Source organism: Myiozetetes cayanensis, unplaced genomic scaffold (assembly GCF_022539395.1).
Source record: "Myiozetetes cayanensis isolate MyiCay16 unplaced genomic scaffold, myiCay2020 scf23, whole genome shotgun sequence".
Lineage (NCBI taxonomy): Eukaryota > Metazoa > Chordata > Aves > Passeriformes > Tyrannidae > Myiozetetes > Myiozetetes cayanensis.
The window spans coordinates 325,339-351,005 of NW_026087445.1; the positions used below are offsets into that span (position 1 = coordinate 325,339).

Genomic DNA, 25,667 nt, shown 5'->3' on the forward strand with positions numbered 1-25,667 from the left:
CCACTTGTGATTTTCTGCTGAGATATGCCAGTAAATATTTTTAAAGACAGCTGACAGTGTCTTTGGAGATGATCATCTGTCACACACTACAAAAATATTGCACATCTTGCACAGGGCAGGATACAGATGATGTCATCCCTCTCCTCAGAGTTAGATGCCCACCATGGCTCTCCATCTCTTGCCTCCCAGGGCTGTTGGGAGAGCAGCCCAGCAGGACTGACAGTGCCAAGGAACCTGTGCTAGGCTGGGCAGTGACATTCGTATTTAAAAACAAAATGGATTTTATTTCTAGTTCGAATTTATCTGGCTTCATCCAGCCACCAAGTCTCAGTCAGCTTTTGGCAGTCAGATTAGAGGAATCTTTTCCTCTTGGAGGTTCAGAGAGATCAAGACAACTTTGTAACCTTAGACATTCACAGAGATGACCCAGTCAGGTCTCCTGAGCAACGGAGATGGGTCTAATGCCCTCATTCTTCTCCCCCTTCCACCTCTTCCGCACCACTTCCTTGCCTGGGTTAGTGGGCAGGATGCCTGGAATCAGGAGGCTGGGAGCTACTTGGTTTTCCAGAAACACAGGAGGAGAGCAGCCACCAGGCCTGTCACAAGGGCCAGCACAATGAAGGAGACAGCCCCTGCCCACAGCCCGGGCTGGTGGCCCTTGACGAGTTCCAGAGGCTCCGCGGGGATCATGTTGGTGAAGTTCAGCATGAAGCCCAGCGTCCACCCGATGTCCGTGTTTGCTGCCTGCAGGGACAGAGCAGAGGGGACACCCTAAAGTACCTGTGCCAGGCACCAGTAGCGCCGGTGCAGGATGACATCCTTCCATCCTTCCAGCCCTGGTAGAGCTGCCGTTTTATGGCTGGACCTGCCCGTGGTGAACCCAATCCTGCCAGCAGCTTCCCTGTCCCACTTCCCCAGTGACAAGGGACAGCTGAACACAGATGATGGCTCTGATCCAGGTGTGCCTCTGTGACCTGCACGTGATGTTGGATCTGAGCCATCCTCCTTCCCCATCATCCTCCTGATCTGGCCACAGTATTGTTAAGGTTGGAAAAGACCTTTAAGGTCATTGAGTCCAACCATCCAAACATCAACCCAGCACCACCACCACGTTCACCACTAAGCCATGACTCCAAGAGCTACATCACAAGTTTTTTTAACACTTCCAGGGATGGTGACTCCACCACTGCCCTGCGCAGCTATGTCAGTGCCTGACCACCCTTTCTGAGAAAAAAAAATTCCCAATATCTAACATAAGCCTTCCCTGGCACAACCTGAGGCTGTTTTCTCTCATCCTGGAAATATTGTGGCCTGGCCATACTCTGTTCAAATGGGTCATGGGGCCACCATCACCTCTGTGATGATAACATCAGAGACCAAAGTGGGCAAATCCTGCCCTGCATTTCCCTGACCCCCTTACAATCAGTTAAGTTCACACCAGAGAAAGTGAGAAGGGAGTGGGGTCAGAGATTTGGGAGCAGTAAGAAGGAATGGAGCTCTGCTGGGATCACTGGGGAGCGGCCATGAAACAGGGACACATTTCTGGTGCAGGAGACTCCAGGGAGGCTGCTCTTGGACATACCCAGGGCAAGGCTGAGGCTGCAGCTGCCCACAGGTGTGTTTACCTGCCGGCTGAAGTGGATGTTGCTCCAGGTGTGCTCACTGAACTTGAAGCCATCAAGCAGCAGTGTCAGGATGTAAATGCCCACCGAGCAGTAGGTGTGCAGGTACTTCTTGGCCTCTGGGAAGGTCTGCTCCAACTGTGGGGCCACAGGGCAACAGGGAATGAAACGTGCTCAGAAACCTTCCCCAGCCCTGGGAACAGCAGGACATGTGTTCCCCAGGCACAGATTTAGGACAGGACAAGCACAGGGCTCCTGGCTGCCCTGCACAGGGCTCTCACCTCTGACCAGTTCCTCTTGCAGAAGGCCAGGATTGTAGCGTTGACATCATTCAGAGACTTCTGGGTGGTCAGGTTCAGGAAGCTGAAGGTGTAGTAGAACCCAGCAAAGGCCTGGGGGGTAAGGGGAGCTGGTAAAAAACACATCTCCTTCCTCACCAGAAAAAAGACCCAGGGGCCCTCTTGCCTAGGGACAGAGTTCCATGTAACTCCCAGGGTTCTGCATCCAGCACCCACTTGATGGTCTACCAGAAAGTCTTGGAGCTGGCTGACAAGACCTGCAGCTGCTGCTTGCACTCTGAGCTAGCTCAGACTTGCCCCCTCAGACGAGGCCTTCCCACTGCCCTCAGGAGGCAAAATCCACCTCCTGGTATAGGAGCAGAGGTTTGCAGAAGGGACCAGCTCTGAGGTCTGCCCTCTCCCCACCCATTCCCACAACCAGGGGCAGAGGAGGTTCCAACCCTCGCTCTTCCCCCTTCTCCCCCAAAGACAGGGAGGGAGGCTCCTTACGAAGAACTGTCCCCGCACGGGGGGCTGGTACACCCCGTTGAACCCGCACGGCCTCGGGGCCCCGCAGCTGAAGTTGAAGAGTTTCTGGACGGCCGTGCTGCACCTGGCTGGGTCCCCTGTGCCCGTCACCGTCAGCACCTGGGCAGGGCTGGCTGTGCTGGGGGCACGCACACACGGACTGTCATAGAGCTCTGCCACGGTGACGTTCTCCTGGTACCCCCGGGGGTAGCAGGGGTGGGAGATCTGGGCAGTCACGTTTTCCTGCAGACAGAGGGAGACAGCAATGGGGTGGGGGGTGCCAGGGAGACCCCACCCACAGCCCAGCCCAAACAGCAGCACCTGGACCCCAGGAGGATTTGAGGAGAAGCAGGATCCGTCCAGTGCACGTCCAACCTGCCCACGGCTCTCCCTGTCCCCCCCCCACTGAGCCGTGCTGGGGTGACAATGGCACTGCCAGCTCCACGAGTGGCACCTGCTCCCCAGGGCAGTGCTGGTGCTCTGCCTGCACCCACAGCTTGGTGCTCGGGGCACTCGCTCCATCCCCACCGCGCCCTGCAGGCCCTGGCCCAGGAAGGACCAAGGATGGATCCCGACTCTGCTTCCTGAGCATCCCTGGAGCCCGGGGCACGGAGAGCTCTGGCCCAGGGCAGGCAGGAGGACACTGCACAGTGGTGGAGCAGTGTGGGGATTGTGCTGGGAATCCTCTCTCTGGGCACAAATGGAGCAAGGGGGAGAGAATATGGACAAGGAACATCTACAGATACAGCTGGGCTTGGGAAATGACAAAAAGTGCTGTTACACATCAAGGTCTGGGGAGAAGGGCAGGAACCACCCCCATTTGCCACCCAAAGGAGGGAATTTTTGGTTCCATAGACAAAATCTCCAGCTTCCCCAGTTCCCTGACACTTCATCCACAGCATGCCCAAGGTTTCTGGGAGACGCCGTTCGTGGCAAGGGGGGTGGGCTGAGGAGATGCCGAGCCCCGAGGCTGTGGTACCTGGTGCAGAGCTGCCAGCAGCATCTTCAGGGCCTGTGTCTGCCCGTAGCACAGGTAGCTGTGGCTGTAGAGAGAGTAGTTGGTGCCGTACAGGCGGAAGAAGACCGAGGTGTTCGTGTCCTCCACGGGCACTCCGGGCTGGAAGGTGATTTGTGTCGAGGCACCTCCAAGGTCCAGAGCTCCCAGAACCTCGGTGTCCTCTGGATGTTCCCACCTCTCTGCAAAGGAAAACTGGCCCAAGAGGCAGCAAGCGTTAGTCTGAAGGCAAGGCACTCCCAGGCCCTGGGAAAACCCTCACAGCTTTTGGGGCTCAGAAGCCCCAGAGGGACCTCCCCTGCCCTGTCCCCCAGCTCACACCTTGACCAGTGTCTCCAGCAGGTAGTTGACGGTGATCCAGCCAAAGGAGCCCTCCTCTCTGCCCGTCAGGATCCGAGCTCCACGGAAATCCACAGGGTACTCCCCAATGGCCTTGGCCACCTCGGCAAAGACCCGCTCGGCCTTGCTGCTGTTCTGCTCCCTGGCAGGGAAGGCACCAACACGGCTGGGGCACGAGGCCTCCGCTGGCAGCTGTGGCAGCTGGGCTGGCAGCGACAGGCTGCTGTGCCCTGCCAGGGAGCGGGGCTGCCCACAGACACCTCATCCCCCATCACTGCCCTGTCTGTGCCGGCTCCTGTGAGCCCCAAACCCCTCACCTGGCCCACTGCCAATCTGCTACCCCCACAGCACTGGGGAGGCGAGTGCCAGTCTGCCAAAGGGGCTTCATCCACCCCTGGGGCTGCAGGGGGCTGGGGGGATCCCCCGGGCACGGCCAGGGCCTGTCCTGGACAGCCCAGGCACTGCAGACAGGGATGCTCTGCCCACCCGCACTGCCCGGGCTGTGCCCGCCCTGCCCCGGCCCCGGCCCAGCCCGGCCCCGGCCCCCCCGGTACCTCAGCAGCCGCATGCCGGCCGTGGCCCCCAGGTAGGTGGGGGTGTCCCGCTGCTGCTCTGCCGGCACCATCTGCATGGCCTTGTCCAGGCAGGGCCTCAGGCTGGCGCCAGCCCCCGCGGGGTCGTCTGCGTAGCTGGAGATGCCGGGTCCTGCCAGAGGGCACCAGTGATGGCAGAGCCCAGAGCACCCCGAGGGACAGCACAGCAGGGCTCGTGTCCACCCAGAAAGCTCCCAGGAGTTTTTGGTTGCATAGGCAGGCTATTCCCAGCCTTGCCAGGGTGTCCCTGAAGTGGGTGCTCCTAGCTGGCCTGCCAGGAGACAACACCGGTGTCACAGCCACACATCCCACGGCGAGCGGAGCTCCAGCTCTGGATGCTGATCATGCACTTAAGCCCGGGTAGGCTGAACTGTTTGGACACGGCCAGGCAGTCCTGCAGGACTGGGTGACAAACAGCCGTTCCCCATGTCCCCGAGGAAGGGGCAGGTTCTCCTGCCTCCTGCTGCAATGGCATGCGGAGCTGATACGAACACAGAGGTGCCCTCTGCACAGCCTGCCTGAGCTCCTGTTTTCAGAGGCTGGCACAGGATCTGAGCGCTCGGCACGGTCCTGCCGGTCCTGCCGTCGGCAGGGACGGGCTCCGGGGCACAAATATCACTATTTACCTTCCTGGGAGCTTTGCACACAATCCCCGCCGTTAGCCCATGCACCCCCTGTTACACTTTGCCCTCAGCCAGACCTTTGCAGTTAACCAGTAACTGCCCCCACCACTGAGCGGGACAGGAGGTTGGGGTGAGCCCTGAACCCTCTTGCCCCCTGCCCAGACACCTCTGCCCTGGCCTGGGGGCCTTTGCCAGCCCCAACCTAGCTTCATGTACCATTTATCTGACCCCACATCCCTGCTCTATCCTGGTCCTTTCCTCTGGAGAAATTTGTCCTTGTGCCAAAGCCTGACAGCACCTTTACAATAGGAATAAACACCCCTGTGGGTGTTTAAAAATGCCCAATAAATAAATATACCATTTACCATGCCTGATGTGAAACAGCTTTGCCATGTGGAAAAGCCACCCTGGCAAGCACCAGGGCTGGGCAGCCACAGCATCCCCCAGGTGAGCTGGGCAGGGACAGGGACAGGCACATCCCAGCACACTCACCGGACACGGTGCAAACATCCACCTGGGACACAATGCCGGTGCCGTTCTCCTTGTCCGCGGGCCAGCGGTAGGTGTAGAGGGACGTGTGTGTGGAGCCGGCGTCAAACACCAGCCCATACTGGGGGAGAGAGAGGGGACAGGGTGTCAGGGGGTGCAGACCAGCACCACCCACCAGCATCACCCCCACAGAGAGAGTAAAGCTCCAGAAGAGCCAGCAGAGCTGCTGGTGAGCAGGGGGACCTCGAGTGGCCAAGCCAAGACTGTCACCAGGACAGAGAAATTCTGGTGGCATTGCAGTCACCAGCTGTGCTGGGGACAAGGATCCATCCCAAGCCTTTGGAGCAGGCAATGCTTTGTGATGAAAAGGCTGTGTGCACTCACAGCGACCAAACTCAGCCAGATCCACCCAGCCTGTGTGGGGCTCTGCTCCACACCAGTGACAAACAGCACAGCCTGCCTGAAACCTGGGCACAGTCTGATACCCAATGGGAGCCAGCACCCAAGGGAGGGTGGGTGGCTGTGCTCCTCCCGAGGACTCACTTTGGTGCTGGGGGGCAGAAACACATCCTTCACGTTCACGACACTCAGAATGAGGGCGATGATGCTGCAGACACAGGTGGCTGCCAGGAGACCTGCAACAGCCTTGGCTTTGGAGTCCATTCCTCCTCCAACCTGCAAGGACAACCCCAGCCCCGAGCTCACATCTCAGCATTTACAACGATAGTTTTGAAATGCAAACCTCATGAATGGATATGGGACCTATCAAGATGGGCCTTTCCCCTTCCCCAACAATGAAGCCATCCTGCGGGGCACAGCTACTCTTATCATGGAATCATGAAATACATGTGTCAGAAGGGACCTTTAAAACCCATCCAGTCCAAACCCCCTGCCATGGGCAGGGACACCTTCCACTAGCCCGGGTTGCTCCAAGCCCCGTCCAACCTGGCCTTGGACACTTCCAGGGATGGGGCAGCCACAGCTGCTCTGGGCAACCTGTGCCAGGGCCTCCCCACCCTCATTGCAAAACCATCACCCCTTGTCCTGTCACTAGAGGCTCCTCTGAAAAGTTTGTCCCTATCTTTCTTGTAAGCACCCTTTAAGCACTGAAAAGCCACAGTAAGCTCTCTCTGGAGCCTTCTTTTCTCCAGGTTGAACACCCTCAGCTCTCTCAGCCTGTCTCCATAGCAGAGGTGCTCCAGCCCTCAGAGCATCTCTGTGGTCTCCTCTGGACCTGCTCCAACAGGGCTCCTGGCAGTCTCAGGGCTGGAACTCCCTGTCCTTCTGAGCACTCCTTCCTCAGAGGATTTTCAGCACATTTTTTTCAGCCCTGCCTTCTCACTTGCAGCCCCTCAGACTCCTCTGTGCCTGGACCACAGCCCTCTGCCCTGCTCAAACTGCCAGCTGGGTGGCAGGTCAGCATCTTCCTTCCCAGCAGAAGCACTAAGGGGAAGCATGGCCATGTCTGGCTGGAGTCCCAGGCTGGGAGGAGGACCATGCCCTGCCAGGTTCCCAGTGTGGCCAGAGCTGCACATCTCCAGCACCCACACACTTGGACCATCAGGCCACATCCACTGTCCAGCAGGCCCAGACTGTCCCTGAGGTCCTCTCTGCTCCAGGCAGGGGATCAGTATCTCCAGCCATGTGCCTCCTGCCTGGTCCAGCTCTTCTCCACTCTTGCTGATGCCAGAGCAGGTAAGAGGCACACAGGGACAGTGTGCATCCTGAGGTGATCCCCAAGCCTCTCCTGCAGCCCTAAGGCAGATAGCAGGGCAGAGGCAGGAAGCTCCTGCCAATCTGGGCACTCAGCCCATAGCCAGGCTGGCATGGCCACAGCAATGGCCCCTGGGGACAGGAGCAGGGCCTGCATCTCCTGCTTGTCTGGCCAGAGCTCAGCTCCAGCAGAACCAGCCCCAAGACATTGCAGCAGAGAAGCAAGACCAAAGTGGTTCTCTGCGACAGGCTCAGCACAGGGACAATGACACGTCCACATGCTCAGCACCCCACAGCTGGTCCAGATGGGCTTTTCTAAATGCACAGCTCTCCCTCCTGCCCTGCCCCATGCCACGAGCTGCACAGGCAGGATGGCTGTGGGGAGCCAGGCTTACCTCTCTTCACACTCTGGCTGAATGTCCTGAGAGCCCTGAGCACAACCCCACCACTGTGACTTGGCTACACAATTCTCTACAAAACTCCTGAGAAATATCCCTGTCTTCTTCCCAGGTCAGCAGAAAGGAAAGACCTTTGGCAAGGTCAAAGGAGATGCTGATTCCTGTTTTGGAGCCAGCATCTCCAGTGATGAAGGTGACCAATCTCCCGTGTGTGGCATATGCACAATGATGAACAGTAGCCTCAAGGGACACGGGACTACTGAAATCCCTTGTCAGCCCTTATCTTACAGCCAGGAGCCCCTCCCTCTACAGAAGCAATGGCCAGAAGAGTTTCTATGGAAGCAGCTGATGAACCCCTATCACAGAAACAGGAAATCATTAAGGTTGGAAAAGACATCTTTGAGTCATCGGAATGGTTATTGATTCAAAGTGATAGAGTCCAATCATTAGGCCAGCACCACCATGATCACCAATAAACCATGTCCCCACTTGACACATCTCCAGTCCTATCAGCCCTGCTAGAGTGTGCCCAGATATAACTGTGCTGTTGGGATGTGATTCATCTGCTCCAGGTAACAAACAAAGCAATGGCAAAAGTCCCCAGCCCAGCCCATATCCTGGAAAATTCTGTCCCAGGCACTGTGTGATGGAATTGGTGATAAACTGCATCATCTTGCACAGGGGAGTGGTGGGAAATGGACTCCCCCTGCTCTGGTAGGGACTCATTCCCATTTTGACTGGGCAGGATGCAACATCCAAAAGCAGCACAGAGCCAGCACTTCCAGGGAGGAGAGCAGGGCATGGGGAAGGAGCCCATCGAGAGGCGTATGAGAAGCTGATTGATCTGCCCAGCCTTTCCGTGGCACCCCGGGGCTGGCCAGCTCCAACACCTGCTCCCACCCCTGCGGTTCAGCGAGCAGCAGGGGTGGGAAGGTGGTAGTGGTGCCTCCAGAGCTGCAGACGAGGCACGATGCAGTGCCTGCCTACTTCCACGTGTGGAAAGCTCCCAGCTGTGCCCAGCACCTGGGCCAGGGCTGCGCTTGTTTATGTACGACAGAGGGCTTGACAAACACCGGCGGGACATCCCTCGTCTGCAGCGCCCCTCGTGCTCAGGGAACAGGGCTTCAGCATTTGGGAGGGAAGGCTCAGAGACGCTGCTGGATCTAAACCCCCTGTTGCTCACAGCTGACTTCCCCACCAGGCACGTTTGGGGTTTGAAAGGCAGAAGGGCTCTGAAGGCTCAAAGAGGGTGGATGTGGATGCCGGGAGCATCTTTGCCAGGCAGAGCGGAACCCCTGCCCTCCGTGCCCTGCCATGTCCTCTCCGTGCCCCTCTGCCCCCTGCACCTGGGCACCACGAGTGGCCTCCCCAGCCCTCTCCTCCTGCGCCTCCAGCCCTCGGAGCATGTTTCCCCTCAGCACCGGCCCCGCTGCTGCCCAGGGCCCGCTCCCAGCCCAGCTCCATCGCGGGGCACCAGTCCCCGGACCCCGCTGCCTGCCCCGGCTCACCCCGCCGGCTCCGGCCGCCGCTCCGGCCCCGCCGCGCTCCTCCCGGAGTCAGCGCGTACCTGGAGCCGGGAGCCCGCTCCTGGGACAAAGGCTGCCCCGCCGGCGTGGCCCTCCCCTTGGCCCCGGACCAGCAACCTGCCCAGGAGAGCGCTTGTCCGGGAGGCAGCGGGGCTGGGGCTGGAGAGCCGGGGTGGAAGCGGCATCCGGGGTTAACCACTTCGCTGCCGGAGGAGCCGGACGGCCCGAAATGCTCAGCCCGGGCGGGGCTGCGCAGCCCGGGAGAGAGAAGATCCCCAGGGAGCCTGTCCCCTGGCCCCGTGACGGGGAAGAGTCTGAGCTCCGGGAGCCCCACAGACATCCCTGCCCAGCCCTGCTGCACACACCGCGAGGGGCAGAGCCTGTCCTGTCACCCTGCTGTCACCCTGCTGTCACCTGGCTCTGCTGGACGTCCACTACCCCGCGGCAGGCAGAGCCAGGCTGGCAGCGGAGCCCGGGACGAAAATAGTAGGGACCTGTCAAGTGAAGACCTGTCCCCACAGCCATCCACATGAGATCCCTCCCCATAGGCAGGGACCGAACCGTCCCCACGGCCAGGGGGCCACCCCCATGGCCACGGTTCTGTCTGTCCCCATGGCCTTGGGGCAGTGCAGGCAGAGGGCAGGCAGGGTACAGGCAGAGGTGCAGGCAGAGGTACGGTAGCATAATGCAAGCAGGGAGCAGGCAAGGAACAGGAAGAGGTACAGGCAGGGTGCAGGCAGAGGTGCAGGCAGAGGTGCAGGCAGAGGTGCAGGCAGAGGTACAGGCAGGCCGGGTGCCCGGTGCAGGCAGCCGCTGCCCCGAGCTCGCCGCTCTCTCCGCCCGCGGCAGCGCCCAGAGCCCGCCCCGGCCGGGGCCGGACCCGGACGTCCGAGAGCGGCTCAGCTCCACTTTCGCTTCCCCGCAGGGCCCGGGGGCCAGCGGGGATCGGGCTGTGCCCCCATCGCCCCACACGCTCGCGGACCGAGGGGGCTCCCGGAACAGGTACGGGGGGCGGCCGGGACCGCGGCAGGACGGAGTTTCGCCCCTGCCCCTGCCCGGCGGGTCGGGGCCAGACAAGTTCACGGTCTCCCCACCCGTCCGCCTCGTGTCCCCGGGGGTCACTCAGGTCACTTAGGGGGTGGGGGATCCCGAGCTGCTGGGAAAAGGGGACCCCAGGAGGGGCTCAAGGTTCGGGGCCGGGGCAACCGGGCTTGGACTGCCTTGGCAAAGTCCCTCCCTCTCCGCACACCCTCCCAAAGATCACCCCTCCCGCAGATCCTCCCAGAAACCAAAGACCAGCCATTCCCACAGACCCTCCCAAAGATCCTCCCTCCCGCAGACCCTCCCAGAGACCATCCCGGCCCACAGACCCTCCTCCCAAAGACCATTCCACCCTGCAAACTCTCCGCCTAAAGACCCTCCCTCCCCGCAGACCCTCCCAAAGACCCTCCCTCCCCACAGACCCTACTCCTAAAGACCCTCCCTCCCCACAGACCCTCCCAAGGACCCTCCCCTCCCGCAGACCCTCCTCCTAAAAGCCATCCCTGCCCATAGTCCCTCCCTGTAGACCCTCCTCCTAACGACTCCGCCTCCTCGCAAACCGTCCCCAAAAAGACCATCCCCCCAAACGATCCCTCGCGAATCCAGCTCTCCCCAACCACCCCTCCCAAATCCATCGCTTCCCACAGACTCTCCCAAAGATCATCCCTCCCCAATGACCCTCCTGAAGATCACCCCTCCCCGCAGACCCTCCCAAAGGCCGTCCCTCCCCCCAGATTCTCCCAAAGACCCTCCCAAAGACCCTCCTTCCCCACAGACCGTCGATGCCGCCGCGCCTGCTCAGGGCGGTGGGCTGGAGCTTGGCGGCCCTGCTGGGAGTGCTGGGGGTGGCCGTCTTCCTCCTGATCCTGACCCCGGTAAAGGATGCTGCCCTTCCTATGAGGAACAAAGTAGGTGCCCAGTGGGACCTGGGGGAGCCTGGGAGTGACTATCAACCCCTTTTCCACCTCTCGTTCTTCCATCAGCCCTGCCTTCCTCTCCACTTGCAAGTTTTCCCATAACCAGCCCAGCTTTTCAGGGCTTAACCTCATCAAGGTGGGCACTGGGCTGACCAATCACCCCCAAACTATGGTCCTGGCTCCTTGCTAAGGATGGGAAAGAGAAGCACAGCCCTCTCCCTGTGACTGCACCCCTTTCCCCTGCTTTCAGACATTCAGTTCACCTGTTCGGTTTACACCTCTCTCCCCTGCTGCTTTCTGCTGCCAGTCTGCTAAAAAATGTCAGGTTTTCTGAGATTTGCCAAAGGTCTGGGAGCAGCCTGAGCCCTTTGGGTCATGCCTGGATGCCTCCCTGCCCTGCGAATCCCCCTGCTGACCTTCGTGTCCTTCCTTCCTGAGCTGTAACTCGCTGGAATGGCGAAACCGGGGGTGTTAGAGGTGGAGCAGGGCTGCTGTGGGGAGGCTGGACGTGCAAACCTCTGCTGCTCACGTTCAGCTCTCAGAAACCCCCGTGACACTTGGTGCAGCCCCGGGAGAGATGTGACCCCATGTCCCCTCTGTCTCCCCCAGTATGGGCTGGTGTTTGACGCCGGCTCCACACACACATCCCTCTACACCTACCGCTGGCCCGCGGACAAGGAGAACGGCACCGGCATCGTGTCCCAGGTGGATGTTTGCACCGTGTCCGGTGAGTGTGCTGGGATGTGCCTGTCCCTGTCTCCTGGATCGCTATCACACAACATCCTTGCTGATCCAAGTCTTTCGGTCTGCTCTGGGTTGAAGGGAGATGACCTGGTAAAGAACCACAGGAGAGTGTTAGGGGCTGGTGTGCACCTGAGGGAGCCCTACAGTAGTTGGGGGATGTAGAGGTGCGTAAGGAATTTGGCCCCCAGTTAGCACAGGTCTTGCAGCCAGTCCTGTCCCGTTGTGCATCACATCAGAGCTTGGGATGCTAGATGTGCAGCTTCCTCCTTTTCCTGAGCCTCTGCTTCCTTCATCCTTCTTCCCACAACACCTGTTCACACCTTCTTTCATAATGTACACCTCCAAAAGCCTCCCAGGCCTCCCAAAAGCCCTGCATAAGTCCCTGAGCAATCCAGTGGCTTGGCTTGTTTGTCATACATGGTTCCTGACTCCTCCTTGGGTCAGCAGTTTGTATTTTGGTGTCTGTACAGCACGAACCACAGCAGGATTTTGGGCATGACTGGGACATTTAGGTATTGCTGAGGAAGTCCAATAGAGCTCCCTGGGCCTGGGGAATGGGTGGACACGAGCCCTGCTGTGCTGTCCCTCGGGGTGCTCTGGGCTCTGCCATCACTGGTGCCCTCTGGCAGGACCCGGCATCTCCAGCTACGCAGATGACCCTGCGGGGGCTGGCGCCAGCCTGAGGCCCTGCCTGGACAAGGCCATGCAGATGGTGCCGGCAGAGCAGCAGCGGGACACCCCCACCTACCTGGGGGCCACGGCCGGCATGCGGCTGCTGAGGTACCGGGGGGGCCGGGGCCGGGCTGGGCCGGGGCCGGGGCAGGGCGGGCACAGCCCGGGCAGTGCGGGTGGGCAGAGCATCCCTGTCTGCAGTGCCTGGGCTGTCCAGGACAGGCCCTGGCCGTGCCCGGGGGATCCCCCCAGCCCCCTGCAGCCCCAGGGGTGGATGAAGCCCCTTTGGCAGACTGGCACTCGCCTCCCCAGTGCTGTGGGGGTAGCAGATTGGCAGTGGGCCAGGTGAGGGGTTTGGGGCTCACAGGAGCCGGCACAGACAGGGCAGTGATGGGGGATGAGGTGTCTGTGGGCAGCCCCGCTCCCTGGCAGGGCACAGCAGCCTGTCGCTGCCAGCCCAGCTGCCACAGCTGCCAGCGGAGGCCTCGTGCCCCAGCCGTGTTGGTGCCTTCCCTGCCAGGGAGCAGAACAGCAGCAAGGCCGAGCGGGTCTTTGCCGAGGTGGCCAAGGCCATCGGGGAGTACCCTGTGGATTTCCGTGGAGCTCGGATCCTGACGGGCAGAGAGGAGGGCTCCTTTGGCTGGATCACCGTCAACTACCTGCTGGAGACACTGGTCAAGGTGTGAGCTGGGGGACAGGGCAGGGGAGGTCCCTCTGGGGCTTCTGAGCCCCAAAAGCCGTGAGGGTTTTCCCAGGGCCTGGGAGTGCCTCGCCTTCAGACTAACGCTTGCTGCCTCTTGGGCCAGTTTTCCTTTGCAGAGAGGTGGGAACATCCAGAGGACACCGAGGTTCTGGGAGCTCTGGACCTTGGAGGTGCCTCGACACAAATCACCTTCCAGCCCGGAGTGCCCGTGGAGGACACGAACACCTCGGTCTTCTTCCGCCTGTACGGCACCAACTACTCTCTCTACAGCCACAGCTACCTGTGCTACGGGCAGACACAGGCCCTGAAGATGCTGCTGGCAGCTCTGCACCAGGTACCACAGCCTCGGGGCTCGGCATCTCCTCAGCCCTCCCCCCTTGCCACGAACGGCGTCTCCCAGAAACCTTGGGCATGCTGTGGATGAAGTGTCAGGGAACTGGGGAAGCTGGAGATTTTGTCTATGGAACCAAAAAATTCCCTCCTTTGGGTGGCAAATGGGGGTGGTTCCCTGCCCTTCTCCCCAGACCTTGATGTGTAACAGCATTTTTTGTCATTTCCCAAGCCCAGCTGTATCCGTAGATGTTCCTTGTCCATATTCTCTCCCCCTTGCTCCATTTGTGCCCAGAGAGAGGATTCCCAGCACAATCCCCACACTGCTCCACCACTGTGCAGTGTCCTCCTGCCTGCCCTGGGCCAGAGCTCTCCGTGCCCCGGGCTCCAGGGATGCTCAGGAAGCAGAGTTGGGATCCATCCTTGGTCCTTCCTGGGCCAGGGCCTGCAGGGCGCGGTGGGGATGGAGCGAGTGCCCCGAGCACCAAGCTGTGGGTGCAGGCAGAGCACCAGCACTGCCCTGGGGAGCAGGTGCCACTCGTGGAGCTGGCAGTGCCATTGTCACCCCAGCACGGCTCGGTGGGGGGGGGACAGGGAGAGCCGTGGGCAGGTTGGACGTGCACTGGACGGATCCTGCTTCTCCTCAAATCCTCCTGGGGTCCAGGTGCTGCTGTTTGGGCTGGGCTGTGGGTGGGGTCTCCCTGGCACCCCCCACCCCATTGCTGTCTCCCTCTGTCTGCAGGAAAACGTGACTGCCCAGATCTCCCACCCCTGCTACCCCCGGGGGTACCAGGAGAACGTCACCGTGGCAGAGCTCTATGACAGTCCGTGTGTGCGTGCCCCCAGCACAGCCAGCCCTGCCCAGGTGCTGACGGTGACGGGCACAGGGGACCCAGCCAGGTGCAGCACGGCCGTCCAGAAACTCTTCAACTTCAGCTGCGGGGCCCCGAGGCCGTGCGGGTTCAACGGGGTGTACCAGCCCCCCGTGCGGGGACAGTTCTTCGTAAGGAGCCTCCCTCCCTGTCTTTGGGGGGCAGTTGGGTTTTGGGCCACAACCCCAGTAAAACCTCTGTAGGAAAGTCTGGATAGTGCCAGTCCTGGGAGCTGGGATGTCCCTGACTCCTAGAGACATGCAGCGTGCTCACCCATGTGCCAGGGAGCTCCAGAGCTCTGCTGTGCCAACTACAATCCCTGTTGTTGTGGAGAACATTCCCAGCTCCCTCCCAGCCACTCAGCTGCCTTTCAGGGACCCCTCTAGAGGGACACTGGGGGGTGTCAGTGGCTCAGGTGCTTCACCAGCCTGTCACCTTTGGTCTCAAACACCTACAGGCCTTTTCGGGGTTTTATCGCGCCTTTCTCCTGCTGAACCTGACGGGAGGGCAGTCCCTGGCCTCGGTCAATGCCACCATCAGGCAGTTCTGCACCAGGACCTGGGACAAGGTGAGATCATGCCCGGGAGGTGCTACCCCCTACCCACATTTCTTCTGGGTGCTGGGCAGCCTGAAAGCTCATCCACAGTCCATTCTCTGCTGGGGACAGCTGGAGGAGCACAAAGGTCTCTGGACCTGGGGAGAGATGGGAGAGCAGGCTGTGGCCTCCCAGGTCCTCCTTGCTCTGCTGGTATTTGGTCCCAGCTGCACTGAGGGGCTGTTCCCCAGCGTGGGCACACCGAGCACTGCTCCCTGCTGGCAGCCCACCCCTCTTTTCCCACCTCTGCAGGTGCAGAAGTTGTTCCCCACGACAAGCAGGACCTACCTCCGTGATGCCTGCGCAGTCAACTCCTACATCCTCACCCTTCTCGTGCAGGGCTACAAATTCGACCAAAAAACATGGCTAAACATCCACTTTGTCCGGCAGGTAGGAGAGTGCAGCCCCCAGCCAGGAAAGGGCTCGTGCCTACCCTGCTGCTGCCCCTGCCTGACTGGGGACAAGGGATACCAGGTCAGCACAGCCCACTGCCCATACCCAGAGCCACATCAGGCACCTGCTGGGACATCTGGCCTGGCCCCTTAAGCTCTCCCCCAGTTTATCTCACTATCAGGGCCTCTGCAGCCCAAGGTGGGCACAGATATGGTGGCTGTGGAGCAGGACCTGGGGCTGCAGCAGCAGAGGTCTTCTCTAGATCTCCAGTTTGCCTGGTACTTTGCAGCCTTTCACATTCCTCTTCCTGCTCTGTCTGCACAGGTTGCTGACGTAGATGTGGGCTGGACTCTGGGCTACATGCTCAATCTCACCAACATGATTCCCTCAGAGCCTCCTCCAGGAGTAATAGTGCTCCAGAGAAACAGCTGGATAGCAGTCACAGTTTTACTGGCCATCATGCTCATCCTCACCTTCTGCCTGCTCACAGTCATGTGCCTCCAGAGGAATTCCTCAGGCTATGAGCATATCTAGCACTGGAGGCTGCCGAGGCCACCAAGTCCCACTGCCACACCTGTGCAAGGAGCTGCTGCCCAGGGAATCACCCCGGTGTGCCCTGGGGCCATGGCTGTGTCATGGGGGGCCCTGAGCCCTGGCCTGGTGAGCTGGAACTGGCACATGCTGTAAGACATCCTCCCCGTGGCTCTGTGCTCTCTGGTTGTCCTTTCCCCGCCCTGCTGATTGGAGAAGCTCCAGGAGGGAGGGCATGGCCATGTGGGGCAGGGGCTCAGCACAGGGGCATGGGGACCACAGTGATGTGGGATGGCTGGAAATGGGGGTCAGGGAGGAGAGAAGGAGGGTCTGGCAGCAGGGGGGCCATCACAGGGCTGGTGACAGCCCACAGCACTGACCCTGTGTGGGGCAGACCTGTCCTGCCCCATCCCAGGGTGAGGGTCTGCCCATGGCCAGTGCCATCCTGAGGGGCTGTGGGGACACCAGCCTGGACTCTGCCCAGGACTGGGAAGCCTCGTGAGGTGGGGGATGGCACCACCCTCTGCTCTCCTGTGTGAGGTTCCTCCCTGCTCCAGCTGCACCCTGTGCCCTGTGCCTGGCACACAGCTCATCCTGCCTCTCCAGCACGGGGTGATTTGGGAACGCTGCTGGGACGTGTCAGGGGCAGCTACCAGGGCCCCCCTTGCATTTCTGGGGAGTCCCACTGACAGCCAGTGATGGGTGAGGTGAGACACTCTCTTCCCAGAAGGAAAAGGCCTGTCCTCGTGCCCTGCTGGCTCCTCTCCAAGGTCTGGCAGACACCTCAGTGTCTCCAGGGATGTCTCCCATAGACCAGAGCAATGTTGCCTCTCCCCTGAGTTCCCGTTGTCATCACCTGCCCTTACCCAGGAGACAGAAGCAATAAAATCAAAACTTTCCCCATGTGCTGCCTTTTATGATCTTCATGTGGGTTACAAGAGCTATGAGGTGTCTGACACTCCACAGGGACACCAAAGGTCAGCACCTCGCTGTGGGAACACAACAACATGAGTCATCCACAGGGCAGATAAAAACAAGCAGAACCAAAGGCAGGGGCACAGCCTGGGCAGGACCCACAGCCTGCTGGAGTCTCAGCCCGACACCCACAGAGCCCAGGCCTGCTGCTGGTGGGGCAGTGTTGCCTCCACTGAGGCACTCAGGAACATCAATCCCTTTATCCCAGACACGAAGATAGATGAGATGAGATGAGATGAGATGAGATGAGATGAGATGAGATGAGATGAGATGAGATGAGATGAGATGAGATGAGATGAGATGAGATGAGATGAGATGGTGAGATGGGATGAGATGACATGTCATGATGGGGAGATGAGATGGACCCTCTGGATGGGCAGGGACCGCGCTTCTGACTCTGGATGCTCAGTTTTCCTTTTCTCTTCAAGGCCATCTCCACGTAAGCCCAAGCAACAGACCCTCAGCAGGTCCCAGCTGGGTCCTGCAGAGCCCTGCATGCCCTCACACACTCAGCAGGGCCAGCTGGGTCCTGCAGAGCCCTGCATGCCCTCACCCTGGCACACCTGGCAGGGACCTGCCTGGCTGTTGGTGACTGAGGTCATACCCGGAATGGCTCAGAGCACCCCGTCACCAGGAGCCTGCAGCTGTGCACCAACAGTCTGGCACTGGGGAGCTCTTCCAGAGCCAGGCTGGCTCTCATGGGCCCACATTCCAGTGGGATGGAGCTGTATCTGTAACAGGCAGCAACATGAGAAGGCAGACAGGCATGGCTGAGGCTTCTGTAGGCTGATCCCATCAGGTGTCCACGGGAGCAGAGCTCCTCTGGAAACCTCACATAGTGCCTGTCTGCACGTTGGGGGTCCCATGGGAGCCCAGACCCCAGTTGTTTGGTGCCAGTCCTGCAGGCAGGAGCACAGAGGCCCCAGCACAGTTCGTACCTCCTGAGCTCCGAAGCACAGCCAGGCCTCTACACCCACAGGAGCAGGAGCAGGGCAGTGAGCCCCAAGACAAGGGTGAGGATGATGAAGGTGATGGCTGCAGCCCACAGAGAAGGCATGTGCCCCTTCACCCTGGCTGGAGCCTCCGCTGGGATCATGTTGGTGAGGTTCAGCATGTACCCCAGTGTCCAGCCAATGTCAGCACTTCCTGCCTGCCCAGGGACAGAGAGGACAGTGTTACCCTGCAGTAATGCCACTGATATCACAGGGCCACCTACTCCTGCTCAGCCCAAACGGGGTGCAGCAGCTGTCCCCACACCAGAGCAGGGACAGGGAGGGTTCTCTGGACCATGGCTACCCCTGAACCCCAAACACAGGGGCTGGATCTCCCCCAGCACCACCTCTGCTCCCCCCACAGGCTGGGAGTGCTGCCCACCTTCATCTGGAAGAAGATGTTGTTCCAGCTGGTCTCGTTGAACTTGTAGGCGTCGAGGAGGAGCGTGAGGATGTAGTTGGCATTGGCACAGTATTTAGGCAGTCGCTTGGGATCCTCTTTAGGGTAGCTGGAAGACAGCTGGGGTGGGGAACGTTTGGGGATAAAGGGAAGTGGTTCACAGGCAATTTCTGTGCAGAGACAATGCCCAGAAAAAGACTTCTGGACCAGGCAGTGATTTTGGACCTGTCTACACAGGACAAATCCTTTGGGGAGGATTTACATTCCACTTGGAAACAGAGAGACATATTGGAGCTCCTCCTGCCCCAGATTCTCCCATGTCTCTGCCCCATGGTGGTGCCACATCTCTGGGTCTTATCCATCCCCATTTGTTGCCCAGAGAAGCTGTGGTTGTCCCATCCCTGGAAGTGTCCAAGGCCAGGCTGGATGGGGCTTGGAGCAACCTGGGCTGGTGGAAGGTGTCCATGCTCATGTCAGAGGAATGGAACAAGATGAGCTTGAAGGTCCTTCCAAACAAACCAGTCTGGGATTCTGCGATTCTATGATTTGACTTGTCTGCAGAGTGGTGCCATCAGCTATCTCTGCTCTCACCATCCTGCCGTGCCACAGATCCACCTCCATCCCCATCCCCACCTCCAATCCCAGTTGCTGTGCTGCCCTTGCCTGCCCTGGCTGTCCTTTCCCAAGGGTGCATGAACACCCTTGAATGGATGCAGGACAGTCCTGGCTCTACACAGAGTTCAGGGACGGCTCAGCTGTGTAGGGCACAGCTCAGAGCTGGGAAGCCTTTCCCTGGATGGGTCCCTGCTGCTCTCCCCCCACCCCAGAACCCCTTTGCTTGTGAAGCTCCCACCCAACCTCTGTCATGGGGAGCTTACTTACATCTTCCCAGCTCCTTGTGCAGAGCTGCTCAATGGCCTCCTTGGCTGTGGCCAGCGGCTGCCCCTCTGTCAGGTTCAGGAACTTGAAGTTGTAGTAAAAAGCGGAGAAGGCCTGAAAGGAAGAGGCAGAAATGCTGGTGAGCTACAGTGGGGAGCCCCTGCAGCTGCCCCATCTCCCCTGGATCAGGAGGTCCTTCAGAGGATTTGCCCCCCCCCCCCAGGGTAGTCCCAGGGCAGTGCTGTCCCTGTGCCAGCAGATGATGGGCTGGGAGGTCAGTGCCTGCTGGAGACAGCGAGGGGACAGCCAGCAAAGGCAGAGCCTTGCCTGAAGGCTGCTGGCTAAACTCCTGGGGTGTTACCAAAAACTTGGGGTTTGACGAACACCTATTTTATTAACACAACCTTGGAAGTGTTCAAGGCCAGGCTGGACAGGGCCCTGAGCAACCAGATATAAGGGGATGGGGCATGGAACGAGATGGTCCCTTCCAACCCAAACCATTCTGTGGCTCTGTGATTGTTCACACAAATTTGGAGATTTGGCTGAAGAACCAGGCAGCAGCAATCTTTGGCGTGTCCAGGGACAGGGTTAACTTGAGAACTCCTTGCCCCGGTTCACTGCAGGGAGGTGACAGTGCCCTGGGGCACGTGGGGACACCACAGCACTCAGGGACATGCCCTGCCCTGGGGACGGGAGGGCGGATCTGCCTTACAATGAACTGCCCCCGGAGCGGGGGCTGGTACACGCCGTCGAAGGTGCAGTCCCGGCTCTGGCCGCAGGCCGAGAAGTTGAACAGCTCCCGGAGGGCTGCCCGGCACCCGCTGGCACTGCCCCTGCCCTCCAGGGTCACCGTGCTGTCACCGAGGGGCAGGCGGGCATCGCTCCGGCTGGTGCAGGGGCTGGTGCGGAACGAAGATGGATGGACCGTTTCACTGTAGCCTTTTGGGTAGCAGGGGTGCTGGACCAGCGTGCTGGGGGCCGACTCCTGGGGACAGCAAAACAAACACAGGCTGCAGCCTCCTCCAGACCCTCCTGGCAGGCAGGCCGGGGCCAGGACTCACCCAGCATCCCCCAGGGCCATGGGCACTGGCATCTCCCACCTCCTCAGCAGGGAAAGATCCTCCTGCTCTTCAATCCTGCTCTTGTTTGGTCGTCTTTGTCCCAGCCTGGGCCCAGCACTAATTCTTACTCTGCTTTGTCTCATCCCCTCTTCCACTGAGGGAGTCCTGTTTCAGAGTCCCAGAGTGTCTCTCCCCTGGCCAGCAGGATCATTTTGGGGGCATGCAAAGCCCTCTACACCCTGTCTCTAGCTCTGGCTCTAGCTCCAGTCCCAGCCGGGGGCACCACCTGGGATCTTCCTGGCTGTACAGCAGGAGCAAACCCCTCTGGGTCACCAAGGCTGCTCTGCTGGCAAAGTGCAGCTCCAAGAAGACACATTTCACCTCTGACCTTCCAAAAAACAGTCCAATAAAGGTCTTCAGTTCACTTTTATCAGGTTCTTGCAGTCACAGAGTAGCTGAGTTTCAGGGGGACCTATAGGGTCCCTGTGCCAACCCCCTCCTTAAAGCATGGTCAGCTAGGACAGGTCACTCAGAGCCTTGTCCCATCAGGTTCTGAGCAGAGTATATGAGTATCTCCAAGGATGGCAACTCCACACACTTTTGGGTTCTATTCTGATATCTGACCATTCTTACTGGGGCAAACGTTTCCACCTGGTGTGAAACTCAGATGTTCCAGCTTGTGCCTGTTGCCTCTCTTCCTGGCACTTTGCACCTCTGAGAAGAGCCTGGTCCCACATTTTTTTTGCACCCTGTGTACAGCCAGATCTCTCCTGAACTGCCCTTTTGACTTCCCTCATCCCTGGAACCGTTCAAGGCCAGGTTGGATGGGACTTGGAATAATCTGGGCTGGTGGAAGGTGGAACAAAATGGTCTTTAAGGTCTGCTCCAGGGATGTGATTCTACAATTCCCGTGCTCCTCTCCACATTTGCCCTGCCATGCTCCGAGGAGCCTGTACTTGCTCTCAGTCCTTACTAACACCTCTCTGGAAGAGCCTTGCCAGGTCTTATTTTATTTTTAACAATGCTGTGGTTGGTATCATGAGACCAGAGGCCAATTACCCCTCAGTTCCCTCTCACCACAATTAATTCCTTCGCCAGCCGCTTCAGCGCCTCGTTCTGCCCGTAGCAGAGGTAGCTGTGGGTGTAGATGTTGTAGTTGTACCCATACAGGGTGAACTTGGAGGCTTCATTCTGGTCCATCACTGAACCTTCAGGCATAAAGCTGATTTGAGTGGATGCTCCTCCAAGATCCAGCGCCCCAAAAACGTTGGCTGCCTCTGGACGAAGCCACGTGTGTGCTTTGGGAGAGAACTGCCAAGGAGAGACAGGGAAGGAAGAGGAGTAGTGCTGGGCTGGGCTTACTTGCTCTCAGAAGAATTCCCATCCCATTGAACTCAACATGATTCTGTTGCTCAATTCAGTGGGTATTTGGTTATTTCTGTGTGTGAGGCCCCACCACCTCCCTGCCCAGCCAGCCCGGTCCTTTACCAGAGAGATGGAACTGTCTGATGGTCAGGATGTGCCAACATTCTGTGGCCTCACCTGGCTCTGAGTCACCTGTCCCCAGAACAAAGTGCTGGTGGGCACCTGGCCTGGGGGCCTGCCCTTCCCAAGGCCCAGGCTGCAGAGGGCTGGTGCAAGGGCAGGGATTTTCTGTGTCTGAGAGCTCACACAGGAGCCCAGCGGTGCCAGCACTGCACTGAGCTGTGGCAGGGCTGGGGTGGAGGGTGGCAGGACAGAGTTTTGGTCCAAGCTGCCTTCAGACTGGCATACTAAACCAAAGCTGGTGTCTTCCAGTGCCACAGGGAGATGGAGCTTCCCACGGCAGTGAGACAAAGCCCAGCAGGAGCAAACGGTCCCCGCTGGGCTGTGCAGCCAACCTCGCTGTCCCCAAGAGACCCTCCATCCACACGGTGTGGAGATTGCCCTGAGCTCGTAACAGACACCCCCATTCCTGAGTTCTCCCCCATTCACTGGGGGCAAGCCAGAGGATAAGTGCCCCCTTCCCCTGGGATATCCCCAACAGCCTCTAACCCATCAGACAAGCTTTATTAGCAGAGGAGTGGGTGTTCAGCCCTTCTCCCACCTTAGTGAAGGAGTCCAGCAGGTAGTTGATGGTGATCCAGCCATAAGCCCCCTCCTCCTCTCCCGTAAGGATTCGGGCCCCCCTGAAATCCACAGGGTACTCCTGCATGGTTTTAGTGACTTCAGCCAGGACTTGATCTGCTGCTGAACTGTTCTGTTCCCTGGGAAGGACTCAAAGGTCAGGACACATACCCAGCTAAAACCAGTACTTACAGAGGAAATCTCACAGTTCCACACACTGCCAGCCCTTGCAACAAGCAGTCTTTGTGAAAGGAAATTTCCTGCTGCATGAAGCTGCTCGTAGGGTGTAAATCCCAGCTGTCCAGGCTTGGCATCACACATCCAGGAGCAAGAGCAACCTCACCCCTCCAGTGCAGCTTGATCCCAGTCACGCAGAGGTTTCCCAGGACACCCTTCCCTGCCTGAGTACCACCACAGTGCTGGGGGCCAGAGGGGGCTGTGCTGCAAGACCCAGATTTGAATGTCACCCACTGACTGCACCCAAGGCAGGGCTGGTAGCTGAGCTCCAGGGGATGTTTCAGGAAGGTTCCAGCCTGGTTTCAGACCTCTGAGTGGGGAAGATATCTCGGGGCTGTTGGCATGTGCTCACTCTCTGAAGCGAGGAACCTTCAGGCTATGGCCCAGCTCCTTCCCAGGGACAGAAATAACGTGGCATGTCTGCAGCCATAAAACCAAGAGCCATGAAATGAAGGCTGACATTTGGAGAGAGCTAATATGGGCTGGTGAAAGGTAAGGACAGGTCCTGCAGCACCTCATTGCCTCTCAGCCCTGCTCCCCCACCAGCACCCATCCACCTGGGCAGGTGGCACATCCCCTGGTGGCATCTCAACTCCCTTGTGCTTAAGGAATCACAAAGAGCAAACAGAGCTCTGAGAAGCATTTCTTGCTTGGAACTGGGCATACAGCACCCCAGGAGGTGGGCCCCTCTGAGCAGATAGTGGCTCAGGAGAGCTCAGTCACACCCCTGTCTCCACAGGGCTGCCTCCTCCCCTTCTCCCCATTCACCCATCCCTTGCTCATGGCAGCGTGGGATCTGGGACCCTGGCCCAAGCAGGACAGTGGCAGTGGCTTTCTGCAGCTCTGTCACTGCTGTCAGCCCCGTGCCCCACAGCGGTACCTCAGCAGCCTCATGCCAGCTGTTGCTCCAAGATAAGCTGGGACATCCCTGTGTTTCGAAGCAGGAACAACCTTCAGGGCTTTATCCAGGCATTCCCGTAGGGAATCTCCGGCTTTAGGGGGATCGTGGGCATAGCTTGATATGCCGGGCCCTAGAAGAGAGTCAGGCTGGGACAGGCTGATCCCAGCACTGGGGAAGGTGATGAGGGAGGGCCCAGGGCAGTGAGTCTGTCACCTCAGCAACAGAGGTGCTTTTCCAGGGTCACCTGGAGATCTGACTGACCCACATTTATCTCCTCTCCTGTGTATTCCTGACATCTCCTGTACTGTCAGCGGTGTCCCCAGCTCCATGGGTGACACCTTTCTCAGCCAGGACAACAGCTGGGGACATTCCAAGGTAGAGGAATGAAAATTCATTCACCACCCAGGTGTTTCAGTCCCACCCAATAGGCCCAGGACTCAGGGACACCCTGCCTGCAGCCAGGGCTCCCCACTATGCCTGCAGTGCCAGCCCAAGGGACAGAGCTGCCCAGGAGGGAGGGCCAGGTCATCCCACCCACCACTCGAGCACACAGGGCAGCACAGAGCCCAGGGCAGGGGGATACTGACCCTGGACATCACAGGACAAGGTCTGGCTGACCACACCAGTGTCGTTCTCCTTGTCTGAATCCCACTCGTAGACAAACAGAGAGGTGTGGGATGAGCCTGCATCGAACACCAGCCCATACTGGAGGGGAAAATCAAGACATCATGAGAGTGGAGGAGCAGCAGCAGCCTGCCCCTGACCCCACCATGGCCCTGCCAGGGTGGTGGGGCTAGAGTATGCCCTGAAACCCATCTCTCTGAGGCACAACCGTGTCAGAGCAGAGTGGTGACCTCAGGCATTTCTCACGGCAGCTGAGGGACTTTGTCATTCCCTCTCCCGAGGTCTGTGCAGCAATGCCAGCTCACACAAACATTTCCTTCATTGTTTCCTCATGCTTTTTCATTTTCCTTCATAGTCACATACCTTTTGTGTCTACACTGGCCCCACCTCGGGGCCAGCAATTCACCAGCTCCAGTGCTCTCTGCAACCCTTGGCTGCACCCACCCTGGGCAGGGACTGGCAGGGCCATACCAGCCCAGTCCAGGAGCCCCCTGCCTGTCCCCCATAGAGCCTCCACCTCACCCTAAACCCATGACAACCCTCTTCCAGCAGCTGGAGTGGGATGCCAAGCTGCAGGGGGTGACAGGGGGGATGATCCTCATGCCGTGGTGTGAGCAGGTCGGGACAGGCTGGTGGGAGCTGGCAGGAGCAAAGGGCCTGTGGGGCTCTATCACCCTGCCCTGGGAGAGCAGAGGGAGCAGGTCAGGGCTCCACCCTACCTATCTGCCCCAAGGTAATCTCCAAACACAGCAAGTGCATGGCACAGTGGCTCGTTCCAGAGGAGGCTTCCCCCTTGGACTTCGAGGTGGCCAGGCTGTGTTTCTTCTGCCTGCACTTTGAGGTGGGAACAGAACACCCACCCTGCTACTGTAAGACAGTTCCCAGTGGCCCCCCTTGCCCTGAAGATGAGCTGCTGTCTCTGAGCACCTGCCCCAGGTGACAGATCTCTCCAGTGGTGCTCAGGGACCTTCTTTTGGGCTCACCTTGACCGTGGGTGGCAGTGTCACATCTTCAACCTTCACCAGGCTGAGAACAAGGGTGATGATGGAGAGTGCCACCAGTGCCCCAATGATGGCACTGGTGAAGGGCTTCTTGTTAGCCATCATTCAGGGGAAAGGTCCTGTGAACACCAACACGGGAGAAAGGTGATTAGACACCTGGGAACATGCTGTCAATGAGATCCACCCCAAAAGATCACACTGTCTCAAGCTGTGCCACTCAGAAGTCCTGGTGGATAGTCAGATTTTTTCCTGAGAAAAGCAGTAGTAGGTTAAAATAGGAGGAGCAAAGGAAAGAGGGATTGGTTGCCCAGCAGCCTGGGACAGCTGTGATGGGATCGTGACAATCTTCCATGTCCCACACCCACTCCTGCTCAGCTCCCTCCTACTGGGAAGGGTCAGGTCTGGGAGGAACAAGAGGAACACTGCAAGGAACAGAGGAGAGCATGAGGAAACAGCAAAAACCCTCAGAGGGAGGGGAGAGGGGAGTGGTTGGTTGCATTTTACAAGCTGTAAGTAAGGTCAGCTCACCTGTGCACTCAGGGCTGGCTCAGAGTCCTTGCCCTGGCTCT

At 59.1% G+C, this 25,667-nt stretch overlaps 3 protein-coding genes across 4 annotated transcripts; 1 reads left to right on the plus strand and 2 right to left on the minus strand.

The window, feature by feature from the left end:
* Nucleotides 1-263: 263 nt before the first annotated feature.
* On the minus strand, nucleotides 264-9,557 carry ENTPD8 (ectonucleoside triphosphate diphosphohydrolase 8). 2 transcript variants are annotated; one of them, XM_050320142.1, is made up of 10 exons: nucleotides 9,539-9,557; nucleotides 6,031-6,162; nucleotides 5,491-5,608; nucleotides 4,337-4,487; nucleotides 3,765-3,924; nucleotides 3,408-3,638; nucleotides 2,411-2,671; nucleotides 1,904-2,014; nucleotides 1,626-1,760; nucleotides 264-744 (listed from the first exon to the last, which is right to left on the minus strand). In XM_050320142.1, exons 2-10 carry the CDS (start codon nucleotides 6,148-6,150, stop codon nucleotides 553-555), a joined length of 1,479 nt encoding a protein of 492 aa, XP_050176099.1. In that variant the 5' UTR covers nucleotides 6,151-6,162; nucleotides 9,539-9,557; the 3' UTR covers nucleotides 264-552. The 2 variants fall into 2 exon arrangements, with proteins under 2 accessions (XP_050176099.1, XP_050176100.1); XM_050320143.1 differs by lacking the exon at nucleotides 9,539-9,557 and adding an exon at nucleotides 9,107-9,201.
* A 441-nt stretch (nucleotides 9,558-9,998) lies between these two features.
* Nucleotides 9,999-16,825, plus strand: LOC126642492 (ectonucleoside triphosphate diphosphohydrolase 8-like). The gene is made up of 10 exons (XM_050320169.1): nucleotides 9,999-10,126; nucleotides 10,941-11,073; nucleotides 11,692-11,809; nucleotides 12,456-12,606; nucleotides 13,019-13,178; nucleotides 13,305-13,535; nucleotides 14,274-14,534; nucleotides 14,861-14,971; nucleotides 15,251-15,388; nucleotides 15,716-16,825. Exons 2-10 carry the CDS (start codon nucleotides 10,948-10,950, stop codon nucleotides 15,923-15,925), a joined length of 1,506 nt encoding a protein of 501 aa, XP_050176126.1. The 5' UTR covers nucleotides 9,999-10,126; nucleotides 10,941-10,947; the 3' UTR covers nucleotides 15,926-16,825.
* A 1,039-nt stretch (nucleotides 16,826-17,864) lies between these two features.
* On the minus strand, nucleotides 17,865-25,203 carry LOC126642381 (ectonucleoside triphosphate diphosphohydrolase 8-like). Its single transcript, XM_050319956.1, has 9 exons — nucleotides 25,081-25,203; nucleotides 24,061-24,178; nucleotides 23,453-23,603; nucleotides 22,316-22,475; nucleotides 21,307-21,540; nucleotides 19,881-20,153; nucleotides 19,172-19,282; nucleotides 18,272-18,409; nucleotides 17,865-18,047 (listed from the first exon to the last, which is right to left on the minus strand). The coding sequence occupies exons 1-9, from the start codon at nucleotides 25,201-25,203 to the stop codon at nucleotides 17,865-17,867; spliced, it is 1,491 nt and encodes a 496-aa protein (XP_050175913.1).
* Nucleotides 25,204-25,667: the final 464 nt, after the last annotated feature.